The sequence below is a fragment of the Colias philodice genome, chromosome 13, assembly GCF_061535455.1.
Source record: "Colias philodice isolate Cphi_HAF_F1 chromosome 13, ilColPhil1 Martin Lab GWU primary, whole genome shotgun sequence".
NCBI classification, from domain to species: domain Eukaryota; kingdom Metazoa; phylum Arthropoda; class Insecta; order Lepidoptera; family Pieridae; genus Colias; species Colias philodice.
Genome location: NC_143098.1, coordinates 9,171,742 through 9,184,849, shown reverse-complemented (window position 1 = coordinate 9,184,849; position 13,108 = coordinate 9,171,742). Strand labels below are relative to the sequence as shown.

The 13,108-nt window shown below is 33.9% G+C and overlaps 1 protein-coding gene across 2 annotated transcripts; it reads left to right on the top strand.

Moving 5' to 3' along the window:
• The first annotated feature begins 187 nt into the window (after positions 1 to 187).
• LOC149483590 (uncharacterized) lies at positions 188 to 12,355 on the top strand. 2 transcript variants are annotated; one of them, XM_089702976.1, is made up of 13 exons: positions 188 to 353; positions 1,076 to 1,234; positions 1,360 to 1,475; positions 1,598 to 1,742; positions 2,100 to 2,321; positions 6,152 to 6,284; positions 6,651 to 6,763; positions 7,144 to 7,344; positions 7,665 to 7,851; positions 8,095 to 8,210; positions 8,738 to 8,920; positions 11,775 to 11,879; positions 12,131 to 12,355. In XM_089702976.1, the coding sequence occupies exons 1-13, from the start codon at positions 285 to 287 to the stop codon at positions 12,227 to 12,229; spliced, it is 1,848 nt and encodes a 615-aa protein (XP_089559102.1). In that variant the 5' UTR covers positions 188 to 284; the 3' UTR covers positions 12,230 to 12,355. The 2 variants fall into 2 exon arrangements, with proteins under 2 accessions (XP_089559102.1, XP_089559103.1); XM_089702977.1 differs by lacking the exons at positions 188 to 353; positions 1,076 to 1,234; positions 1,360 to 1,475; positions 1,598 to 1,742; positions 2,100 to 2,321 and adding an exon at positions 5,523 to 5,925 and having other exon boundaries at positions 12,131 to 12,352.
• The last annotated feature ends 753 nt before the right edge of the window (positions 12,356 to 13,108 follow it).

The window sequence follows — 13,108 nt, the reverse complement described above, 5'->3', positions numbered from 1 at the left end:
AATTAAAAGAACTATTACCACATAATTTAACGTTTGTATTCAACCAGTAGGTACCTAATTTAAAATATTCTTTACATTGCTCATTAACGAATGTACCTAATGCGAGAGCAAAGCTAGAGCTTTCATGATTCTATAAAAAAAGCTAACTACAAAAGGAAATTAAAATAAAAAAAAAAGAATATTGCATGTCAATTGTCCCAATTTGATAGAAGACAGACGTATCTAGGCGATAGTTTAATCAATAATCATTGAATAATGGGTAATTGTTAGTGATAAACAAGAAGATGGGGTTAACGAGTCAAACCGGATTATTAGCCAGCTCTCCGCAGAAGTCAAGTTTATTTAAAGAAAAGGTAAGTAAATATATTATTATAGAATATCAGTCTTTGGCTTCACTCGAGCTCTCTTCTGGTATAAAGCTGAGTTGTCCATAGACCAAACTCCTGCACGTCCGCACATTTCACCCGCTGCAAGTTATGTTCTCGGGGCCAAAAGTAGTGAAGTCCTACGATGCTTCGATAAAACGTAAAAAAGACATTTTCTTTCGTATTTATTATGTTAGTAAAAATGTAAAAATTAATTTGCTCGTCATCTATAAATAAATAAAAAAAGCTTTTGTCCTGCATAAACCTGTCGGGGCTATCAAAATATAGTTAAATCTCAAACTACCTACCACTTAGAATAAATATTTTAAGTGGTAGGTAACTCGTAAGTATTGTTTTAACGATAGCTATGGATTAAAATATAAACATGACTACAAAACTTCGAGATTAATTCGCGCGCTTTTTGTATTAGAGCTATTACGCACTGTCGACCAGTCGCCGGCGACTCAGTCTCTCGGCGACCAAAACAGAGAAACTGGGGGCAGGAAACCAAGCCGAGCGACAATATTCTAAGAGCTATTACGCACTGTCGACCAGTCGCTGGCGACTCGGTCTCTCGGCGACCAAAACAGAGAAACTAGGGGCAGGAAACCAAGCCGAGCGACAGTATTCTAAGTACATTCGTGCTGAATCCGGTCCCTGTGAGCCTTAGGGTGATCATATTATGTATGCCTTATTCTTCGATGTTATAGAGTACAATAGAGCTAAGATGCGAAGTGACGCCAGCTCCCTTCATGCTACGGCCTTACGCAGGGCTATACAACCCATTCTCCCAAGCTTGCTCTGTGCTATGCAACCATCCAGCAGATACCACGACGAAGGAATTCGTTAAACGGGCTAAAGATGCCTGGGTAAGTTTTAAACAAAGTAGGTATCTACTTACTCGACTTCGTAAAAAGGAGTGTAATGTTTTCTATGTTAACGTAGGTATGTTTTTTATAGAAATGTTATAAATTACGGTTTTCATAATTTACAGGTATTGGAGGGAAAATCTCACTACTTTCAAGAAGACTTGTCGAAATTTCAAGATCAAATTGATAAAGAAAAGAATAGAACTCCACATGACATTGTTACCGAAGATATGTTTAGAAGGTACTGATTTTATTAGAACTAGGTTTCTATTATAAGAAAAATCATTTGTATGTTGCGTTATATGTTTCTGTACCAATTATATTGTCGCTATTTATATTTAATAATCGTAAAATCAATTCCAGATACACAGAAACAGACTCCCGTCCTCTCACTCCTGCGCCTACCCTGGCCAGTGGAAAGTCGCGAGGTTCCAGACGATGTCTCACACCGGACCAGCCGCGTCAGAAAACTACAATAGTCTTGGATCTACGGAGAAGTCATAGCCAGGTGGAATGCCTATAGTTATTGATTATAATACGATTTAAATATGCGTTTTTTAATTTATTAATTGTAAAGACACTTTGTAGTTTGTACATAGGGAAATATTCTCTTTTATTGATATGATACCGAAATGAACGAATTTATTGAGCGGATTACAATTCATTAAAATGTAAGCTAAGTTTTATATTAAAACTCAATTATTTATTAAATTATAAACTACGATATACTTAGTTAGGAATACGGTTTATACAAAAAGTCGTTTGATTGCATATAATCTATTAATTTAAATTGAAATATACATTTTATATGCATAGTTAACATTACCATACCTAAGCTTGCATAAAAATTAACTCCTATTTTCAGGAAACCCTTTACTACCACGGGTATACGACATCCGAAATGACAGTCGCACAGACTACAAGCGCAACGAACGAACGGTCGACGTTACCATCTCTTAACTTGTCAGAAGCAACCCACACTAGACTGATAAAGGGGCAATGTGAACAGCTACCACCGTTGGCATCACCACTGGTATTAGCTAAGCGGGTTGTTAAAGAGCCAGTCAGCGTTCGTACTATCAAGAAGGTACGTTTAAATAAATAGTTAAGATTTAGATAGACTTTTGGTTTAGTGGCCCAAAAGCTACATTTTTCAAGTTAGTGATAGCATTATTATTGGAATACTACATATAGGTATATTAAGAAGAGCTGGAACGTCAACACATTTACACATTGCACATGTTAGGCCGGGAGATACTGACACAAAATTTCGGGTCTTTTGTAACAGGATGGCGGTCTAGAGGGGTCTTAGTACGCAATGACAAAAAGAAAAATGATGGTCAGAACGCTGGTACCGGCGGACTAGTCGCGTGGGCGTTAGTCACACTCGTCGGATAAATAGCGAAAGTCCAACGATTTGTAACACAAAAATTTTAGAATTTACCGATAGCCCTTAAAAAAGATGTAGGCGGTAGTGTCATGCCATACTTTGACGATGTGACTTACAGTCCGCCATACCGACGTGAATGCGTTGATTTAAAAAAAACAATTCAACCATTTGTACCGGGCTAAATTTGCACAGGTAACCATCGTCGTGCAGCCATTTACTAAAATCGCCATGCCATACTTTTCGGACGATTCCAAATGGTCGCCATACCGCGGATAATCTGCAAATTTTTGAATTTTTTTTTCTCGCCAAACGATTTGTACCACCCTACATTTTTTTTTTCAACAACTCCTGAATGATTATAAATAGAAGTGTGATAATACCTGTGGGAGGTGACGAATGTGTATAAGATTTTTTTCTTATTGTAAGATTTTATTCGTAGTTTGAACGATTTGTAGCAGTATGGCACTAATTTTTCCCTCTATTAAAAGTATGGCAAATATAATAATGGTCACGTTGCATCATATACTTTCCAAAAATGCCGTACTGGTACAAATCGCCAATTCTTTTCATTTTTTTTTACGTCTTGGCTTAAGTCTTACAATCATCCGCCCCATGTTTGCATTCTGCGATATTTTTTTCTAGGTAGAATTGTATACAAACAAACAGAATATAATGATCCCATACTGTAAAAAATTATTTTACGTATTGTACAGTCGTATTTTTGAAACGTGACGAATAAATTAATTTTTCAAGTATGGCAGCACTTTTTCCCCCTACTAGAAGTATGGCAAATATAATAATGGTCAAATTTTATCAAATACTCTCCAAAAATCCAAATGCAATACTGGTACAAATTGTTTGGCGAAAAAAAATTTTTTTTTGCAGATTTTCGGCGGTATGGTGGCCATTTGTAATCGTCTGAAAAGTATGGCATGGCGATTTTCGTAAATGTCTGCACGATGATGATTACCTGTGCAAAAGTTAGCCTGGTACAAATGGTTGAATTGTTTTTTTTTTAAATCAACGCATCGCTTCGGTATGGGGGGCTGTAAGTTACACCGGAAAAGTATGGCATGACACTACCGCCTACATCTTTTTTATGGGCTATCGGTAAATTCTAAAATTTTTGTGTTACAAATCGTTTGACTTTCGCTATTTATCCGACGAGTTCGACTAACGCCCACGCGACTAGTCCGCCGGTACCAGCGTTCTGACCATCATTTTTCTTTTAGTCATTGCGTAATAAGACCTCTGTAGAACCGCCATTCTGTTACAAATGACCCGAAATTTTGTGTCAGTATCTCCCGGCCTATGTATGTGTCATATTTTGCAATTGTTTATAAATACAGGGTGATGTAATTGGTGTAGTACGAATATCTAAAAATCTATGAAGAATTTTGTGATACAGTAAATGGAAGAATTATAGACTATTTTACAGTATTTAATAAAATCATTTAATTTTTTGTTCATTTTCATTAGAAATGTCAATTTTTCTCACCAAGGTGGAAATTTGGATGATAAGGATCTTGTTAGAAAAATATAGGTAAATTTTGACTAAAATCGGCATTTTTTTTTTCAAAAATCAAATTACTAATTAATAATCAGAGTTATCACATTATTAAAAAAATAAGCCAAACTATCCACCATTTTTACCTACTTGATGCAATCCTCAAAGATCATGGACATAGTGTATTGCGCCTTCCACCATACCATCCAGAACTCAACCCAATAGAGTTACTATGGGGCATAATTAAAGGGAAAGTAGCATCACAAAATGTGAACTTTAACTTGAAAACTGTGGAAGAATTATTTAGAAAGGAAGCAAATGCTATTAGTCTGGATATGTTTAGTGACGTTTGGAGAAAGACGCGAGAACATGAGGAAAAATATATTCAATTAGAACCAAAAGTAGATAATTACACTGACTCATTTATAATAACATTAAGAGATTCCGACAACGAAACATCGAGTTCTTCGAGCGATGAAAGTTACAGTGAAGTAGAAGATTACGATTATGATTAAATAGATTCTTCTTCTTCTCTATAGATACTGCTTTCTGAATTGGTGGTAAATGTTAAAACTGTTAAACTGTTATGACGATTCAAAAGTGCTTCTAGAAGAAGTCTAATTGTATAAATGTTTGAGTTTGAGTTTAAAACCAATAGTGTGAAAATTATACAATAAACATGTAACACATATTTGTTAGCGCGTATTGGTAGGTATTACGTACTTACTACAAATACATATAATATTTCTTAGATATCTTTACTCGACCAAAGTCAGGAATTTAATTATTATTTGATAATTGAATGATTATTAATACTTTTATCCAATTGATTATTATTAGAATAAATAATTAACTTCATCAATTGATTTACTATAATTTTACAGGTAAATTATGAGAGCTTTCATAAGTAATTATATTTGCATATATATATATATATATATATATATATATATATCTACAACGCACCATTTTACAATTCAAGTCTAAAATGAAACTAGAGTCGCATTTATTTTTGAACATACTGTAAGTGAAATTGCATAAGTGTGAGTACTGTGAACATGCCAGCTTTCCCTAATTGACCGATAGCATCGTTATTGGAACAATCTGCAAAGCTGATAGTTCCTATCTCTATTGTGTTAATTTTTAGTTTCAAATCTTTTATATTATGGATTGTAAAACAGTAGTTCCATTACTTTTACCGTTTCAATTGATTTAAAGAAAGTAGTACCTACCGATTACAGTATAAAGTTGTTAATAATCGGTTATCAGCACCTTCAAAGGTAACTAGACCGTGAACAAAATATTATTTCATACTTGATAAGTGGTAATCGATACATTGACGCACATGCTAACAAGTTAACGATTGCAACTATAAGTTTATTGTTAACACAACAGTCGATAAACATGTTCCCATTTTTAATATCTAAATCAAAATTACTCCAAATCAAAAGACCGAAAGAGCAAAAAAGTAAAGAAAAAAGTGTTGTAATTTCGTACGATAAATTAACGACGCGTAAATCGAAACGTATAAAGCGGAAATTGCTGAAGATACCGCCAATTATAGCGTCTAATTGTGATTGCTCATTAATGCATGTAACACGCATAGTTGTGAACTATGCACCGAAAAACAGGAAGCGTGACGCTTCCAACATAGTCCTATCTATGACATGGGGTACTGACCAAAAGAAACGCATAAGACTTCCCAGTGTCAAGCCTAAAGAACAGACAACAAAAACAAAAAATGTTAAGAGAAAAGAATGCTATAATAGCGAAGAATTCTTCTTGAAACTAGAGGTGAATAATATTTTGTCAAGAGCAGAATTCATAAATTTTTACATTTATAGGACAGAAAAATAATAATATACAACATTGTAGTGTCATTATTTTAATGTGCAAATGATACGTAATTTGTTGGCGTTGATGATCTTATCTTCTTGGCCTCTGAGTGACACCTTTTTTAGTCAATTGTTTTCCACCTATTTAATCGTTGCGTAATAAAATGACTAATTTTGTATTTCAGAACCAGCTCAAGGCATTGAATTTGGGAAAGACTCCGAGAAATAAAAAGAACGATGGTCCAGCGTCTCAACGCTCGAAGAGTGACAAGGATCTGGAGAATACTCCAGACGAATTGGTCCCTATGGACGATAGTGGTAACATTTAACTTTTGTTATATTTTCGAAAAATACGAGGCCTAAAAAATCCTTGTTTACTGATCGAATTAGAATCTAATTTGATTTTAATTTAAATTTTGATTTATTGCGGTGCTAATCTAAGTAAGTAATAAATTAATATTTTTTCAAAATCGAAATCAGACCGATAACGAACTAACATCATCACTGTAATGTGGATCAAACCTTACATTATGGACTTATTGATAAATATGTACCAGAGTGCATATTGAGAATCAGGCAATTCATAAATAAAACAAACATTTTCGAAATATATTTTATTAAAATAAAAAACAAAAACTCCTGAACTATTCGAACAAATATTTCCAAAGATAATGTTCCTTTCAGGTACAATGGAAATGCGTAGACGTGGTAAGCGACGTCGTAAAGGGCGCGGCGGTAGCGATCGTCTCACCTCCGCGGGACTGGCTGCACAAGCTCAACAGGATCCTGAAACACAGGTTAGTATTTATTAGCTATAAATTATAGTTTTTAATATACAGGAAAAAGATATAGGTACGTGAAAAAAAATCCCATTGAAAAGATCGTATTTGTGGAATTTTTTCTATAACATAAGTTACTGGTATTAGGAAACAAGCAAAGTGTGTTCTTATAACTTGATGACTGTCTTTAATTTCATTTATATTAAATAGATTATTTCGATGATTAATTTTATTTAAATTATGAGATAGACTGACCGGACCTCGAGACTTACTAGGAAAAGATTTTCATGGTAATTTTAAAAATATTTAATGAAATAAATAACATCGTTCAAGCAAAAAAAATACGATGCAAGTGATGATTTGCTAGCATAATAACTTAAAGCTCATTTATTTCAAAGATTGCAGGCATTGGAACGGATTCCCAAAACCCCAGTTCGCGTGCCTCCATTGCTCCAACGAATGATGATGATATAATTATACCTCCTATTGTCAAAACAAGCGTCGCTAAGAAAACTGACTCTTTCCTAGATGATGATATTTTGAAGTATTTACACAGGGAAGTTGACGAAGAAGCTATAGAGACTGAGTTTGATACAAAGGTAACTAGGTATATTTATATTTGTTATTTATAAAATTTTATGAATATGTATAAAAATTTTAATATATTTTATTTTTGATGTGTGATTGAATGTGGCGCAATAATTTGCCAGTGGGTTTAAAGTTTATATGTTTTTCGCCTTTTCCAATAAGATTCAGATTATAAATATTCTATATAAATTGAAATATCGAACCTATCCAATCAAATCTGTATTACTATGCCTTATGTAGCTGGTTTATTATTCATAATGCCCGAACATTATGAAAAATATCACTATAAAAATTCGAGCTTGCCATAAATAAAATACGTTTATTTTCCCAGCGTCGATATGTCCTACAAGAAGCACTTCGAACTAGACCAGACCGTTCACACGGTCTGGAGATGCAGACCCTCCTCAAGGAGATGCGGATACCAGCTGTCAGTTTGGGAGACTGGCTGCATATACCCAGGGTGTTTTCCAGGAAGAACGCAATATTCGGTCTGCCGATCGACTCGAATGATTTGGAATGTATGGTTTATGTATAATATTTTTGATTTATAAGAGTGTATGAGTAAAACATTCTTATCTTCTTTGAACATCTTTTCGCGGTGTTATGGTTGGTCAAACGGAATTTATCCATTGCATAAAAATCAAAAATAAATATACTTAATTGAACTTGTTTAAAAAAAAATAAAAATAAACAAAACATCAAGAGTTTATTTCTTTATGTCTGTTATGGTTATTGTTATGTTTATTTTCTTATTATTTTAGCGCTTACACCGATGATTTATGCAGCGAGGTTTGTGACGATAAAAAAATCGAAGCAGCTGCTTTATCTTACTGTGTTAAGGAAATTTAGACCGAATGGTTACAGGATGCCAATTAAGGTGAGAAATAAATTGAAAGTAGGCAGTGGCGCGGCGAGACTTAAATTGAATGTGGGCAAGATATATTTTTTACAAGGTACAAGTTACATTTTGCAAGGCCACACACGAGGTGACACACACATAACAGTTAACACATGCGTGACACACTTCGCACATAATACACACGACACACGTGACACTCGACACACGTGACACTCGACACACGTGACACTTGACAAACGTGACACACGCACAGGTGAAACGTGACACTCGACACACACATCACAAACAACACACGTGACACACGACACTCGTGTCACTCGACACGCGACACATCACAAAGGATACACGAGACACTCGACACACAACACTGTGTGTGGCCTCGTGAAATGTACCTTGCCCACATTGAGTTTAAGTCTTGCAGCCCCACAATTCCTTCTTTTTAGAGATATTAACTGTTAACTACCAAAATATTCATTATTTTGAAAATACATATACAAAGAAGGCTTATCAGGGATATTGAAAATGTGTAATCTTTTTCTTTATAGGATATACAAGAAGGGCTCACATTAATGATGGGTGGTGTACTCACAAGTGAACAAGGGAATCAATTTCAAACTATCATGGAATGGGATTGTTACAAAGAGGAGGAAAATAACTCTGATGATATTAAACTAACGTTGTTAGATACTGGATATAGAAAACAGAGCGGCGGTGGAGACGCGGGGGAGGTATAAATTTCAAACGAATTAAAATTGAGATTTATTTTTATTTGGAAATTGCATGTAACGCGGTATAGTCAATGATATTATATATAGAAACAAGAGGTAGATACGTCATCAACGCACCAAAACTGATTCCGTGAATTGGTCCTATTTGGGACCAATGCAATCAGTCAGATTGTCACCGGTCCCAGTGAGCATATGTGCCGATAGGTACATTAAAGTTGTCGAAAATGCCTTCCTGTGTGTTCAGAAAGTGCACGTATTCAAAAAAATAAAGAAAGATAAAGGAATAATATCATATCACAGCAAAATATATTAAATAATTACAGTTTAAGAGTAAAAATAACAATTTACAATTCTTTATGAATGACACTTGCTTGACACGTGTATTGAAATAATGAAAGGGATAAAACATTGTTTCAATCACTAGTGTGACAAAGCTAGCGTACACTGTGTTCAAAGATTATCACGTAGATACGATTATTGAAAATAGAAAGGTTATTTTATTAATTTCGGTTTGGGTAAATACTTGATTATTTTTATATTTAAATCCACACAGTGCATATAATTAACAAATATAGCTATTTATTATATACAATGAAATCGTGATGGCAAAAATGTTTGTTTGCAATAATAAAATGATAAATAAAAATAAAATGATGTTGAATATACGTAAAGATTAAAGAAAAGATTATCGCTACTGACGAAAAATGCTATTTGCTTTTCTGTAAATAGCTATTGAACATAAATTTTATTTGTATTTTAGATAAAAAAGGCTTATACTTCATTCATCCTTTCTTTTATTTCATCCTTTTTTTTTTCATCTAGGCACCACTAATATTATAATTATCCTACAAGTTGGAGTGATGACCTTGTACGGGTTTCGGGAACTGCCTTGAAACGAATAGCGTAAGATCGGTCCTTATGGAGTTCTATAAGGAGGACTATGCAGTATGCTCAGCAGTGGGTGTTTATCGGGTGAAATGATGATGACCGAAAACGAACACCACAGCTAGTAATAAATACTTAATACAGTTATATCTCCAAAAAAGTTTTTTTTTTCATTGTAATACGACATCATAATAATCATAAAATAGTAAATGAAATTGTCACATTTATTTACTTGTCCAGGAAACCTAACATCTATATTCTATAACATTGAACCTTCTGTGTCGTTAGTCTATGCCAATTACCATGGCAACTATTTGTTTATTTATATTTAATTGGCGAATTCTTATGACTTTTGCTTACACCTGCGCGGAAGTGACAAACTATCTTTGTCTTTTTTGTTTATATCATTTTATTAGAGCCATCTCTTTTATACAGTCTGTCAATGTAATAAATTAAGTAAAATGAAAATTGCATTTGTGTGTGCCTGACACTGCATATGAAGCATTTTTTTTTGATATATTGTGAGTATATAACGTATCTATACATAAAATATCATTGGGTATAGTAAGGAAATTTAGTATAGAGAAATATTCGAAATAAGTTTAATTTATAGAGTTCGTCATGAAGCGGATGTAATTATCTTATATATAAAATTCTCGTGTCACAATGTTAGTCTGCATACTCCTCCGAAACGGGTGGACCGATTCTCATGAAATTTTCTGTGCATATCGGGTAAGTCTGAGAATCGGCCAACATCTATTTTTCATATGTACCACGGGCGAAGCCGGGGCGGACCGCTAGTTTTTATATATTTTACTTGAATATAAAGGGTGATTTTTTTGCTGGTTTCTTTTTGGCAATACTGTTTTTGATAGATCACGCGTGAATCGTGTCTTGTGTCTTTATCAAACTTGTTCAGTTTGGTCTATAATTTAACCATGAATCGACACGAACGAACGAACAACGCTTGCAAATTATTGAATTTTACTATCAAAATGCATGCTCGGTTAAGAGAGTGTGAAGTCGGTTAAGAAGTGCGCGATGCACTTCATCGATTGGCGATTTTATTTTTTTTTTGCCCAAAATGGAAGAATTGGACATGCCTCACATGTGGTTTCAAAAAGACGGTGCCACATACCACACGGCACGCGAAACAATAGCCCAATTGAGAGCCGTCTTCGGCGAACAGTTTATCTCACGTTTTGGGCCCGTCGATTGGCCGCCTAGATCGCGTGATCAAACGTCTTTGGACTATTTCTTATGCCTACAGGGATAAACCAGCAACGATTGACGCACTGGTAGCCAATATTGAAGCATTTAAGTATTCGTGATATACCGGCCGATATGTTGTAGAGAGTGTGCCGAAATGCGAATGGGCCATCTAAACCGGAGCCGTGGCCATCATTTGCATGAAATCATCTTCAAACATTAAATTATATTGATCGTTTTATCAATTCCATTATAGATTACATCAACATTTTCAAGTTTTTTGTGTTTTTTTTGAAAATCAAATCCTATACCTCTTAAAAAATCACCCGTTATTGTCCAACGTGACGAGACGGTCACTTTTGAAAATACGCAGATAGTTCTCCTTACCTCTAAAATTTCACATAATTCTAGCGTCCGTGATCCGATTTCAATTTAAATTAACATCCGAAATCAGTAATCACATGCATTTATATTTATTGAAGTGAAACTTCTTTATCGGGGTTGGAAAAAAAATTAGTGTAACATTTTTTCGTTACGCCTGACATTTTTCCGTTACGCGCCATCTTTGTCTTATCCCTACCACGCGTGATTGACGTATTTATGTAAAGTTGCATATTATAGTAAATTATTTTTTGAAAAATAAGGTCATAAAGAAGTTTCTCTTCTTACGTGTGTACACTAGTACACGCACATATTTTTTTATTTTATACGTTTTATTACTTTTATAAATTTTATTTTAATTTATAAATTTTCTTCATAGGTCGACTTGGACAGTCTTAAATTCAAAACTTGGTGTGGTCTATGCGCTATTTGCGAAAGGATGTATGGACGATTTCCGCCAAGAGAAAAGGACTCTCCCGATGGGGTAATTTATTTTATATTGTTTATAATATATTATGCGCTAGGCTCAGATCAACAAAAAAATTTTTTTCAGCTGATTTGATTACGGGAGAAGAAAAGCTTTTTAGCAAAATGTATTTCATTAATTTTATTAAATATTTTTAGGTAGTAATTTTGTTTGTTCGAGATGTACAAATTACACAATCTTTGTATTGCCATCCTTTTGAATTTCATTAATTTGTAGAATATTTTTTTTTAAATACATATCTTTTACAGATTGAACTTAGTGACTTCTCAATGGTTGAAACAAAAATCGTCACCCTGAAAGTTCACAGTGGGCTTGCAGAGATTCTCAACACGATACGGACACGATAATATTATATAGTTTTATTTTAGTTCGTCTTTAAATAGAGATATTTAGCATTTTATACTGTTAACTATACATAAGTTTTGTAAAGAGAAATAAATTGTTTTTATAATTATTTACCTTTTGTGTTTGATTTTATTTCCTGACAATAATAACCTCGATACTTCCTACAAATGTGAAAATTTGTGAGGACATACATAGTAACATATATTATGTTACTCTTTCGATGAAATTTGATAGGTATCTTGGTAGATTGGCTGATTTTTCAATCCTTGGTTAAAACATATTCTTCGAATAATGTATAAAACTACCATTTTAGAAACGTATTCTAATTGCCCGTATTTGACAGTTTACGTGACATTTTAATATTATCGTGTAATACTTTAAAACGTAGTGATAATATCCTCTTTGAATACTTTATTGGACGGATAAGTTTTAACCAAGCATTGAAAAATCGGCCCTAAATGCTCGAGTAATGTGGTAACATTTATAGGCTACCTTTTATACAAATTTTGACGCGGGAAATATCTACTATTTTATGCAGTGGTACTTTTAAATGACTTATTCTTATAATCCTAATCTTGGCGTTACTATGAGATTATCAGCACAAAAAGTAGCATATTAAGTTGGTCCATATTTGTATATCAGCTACGTGCCAGAGGTGCCAGTAAAAGTCACGTCAAAGTCGGTCCAGCCATTCCAGAGATTAAACGGAACAGACACATATATTGAATGAATGAATTGAATACGAATTTAAATAATCTATGCCGCTCTGTTATAAATAATATTATATTGTTTAATCGTTCTTTGGTCCCGCAGGACAGGCTTCGCCTAGTGCGGGAACCAATGAATCTCATAAGCTCATAATTATATTAATATCAAATTAT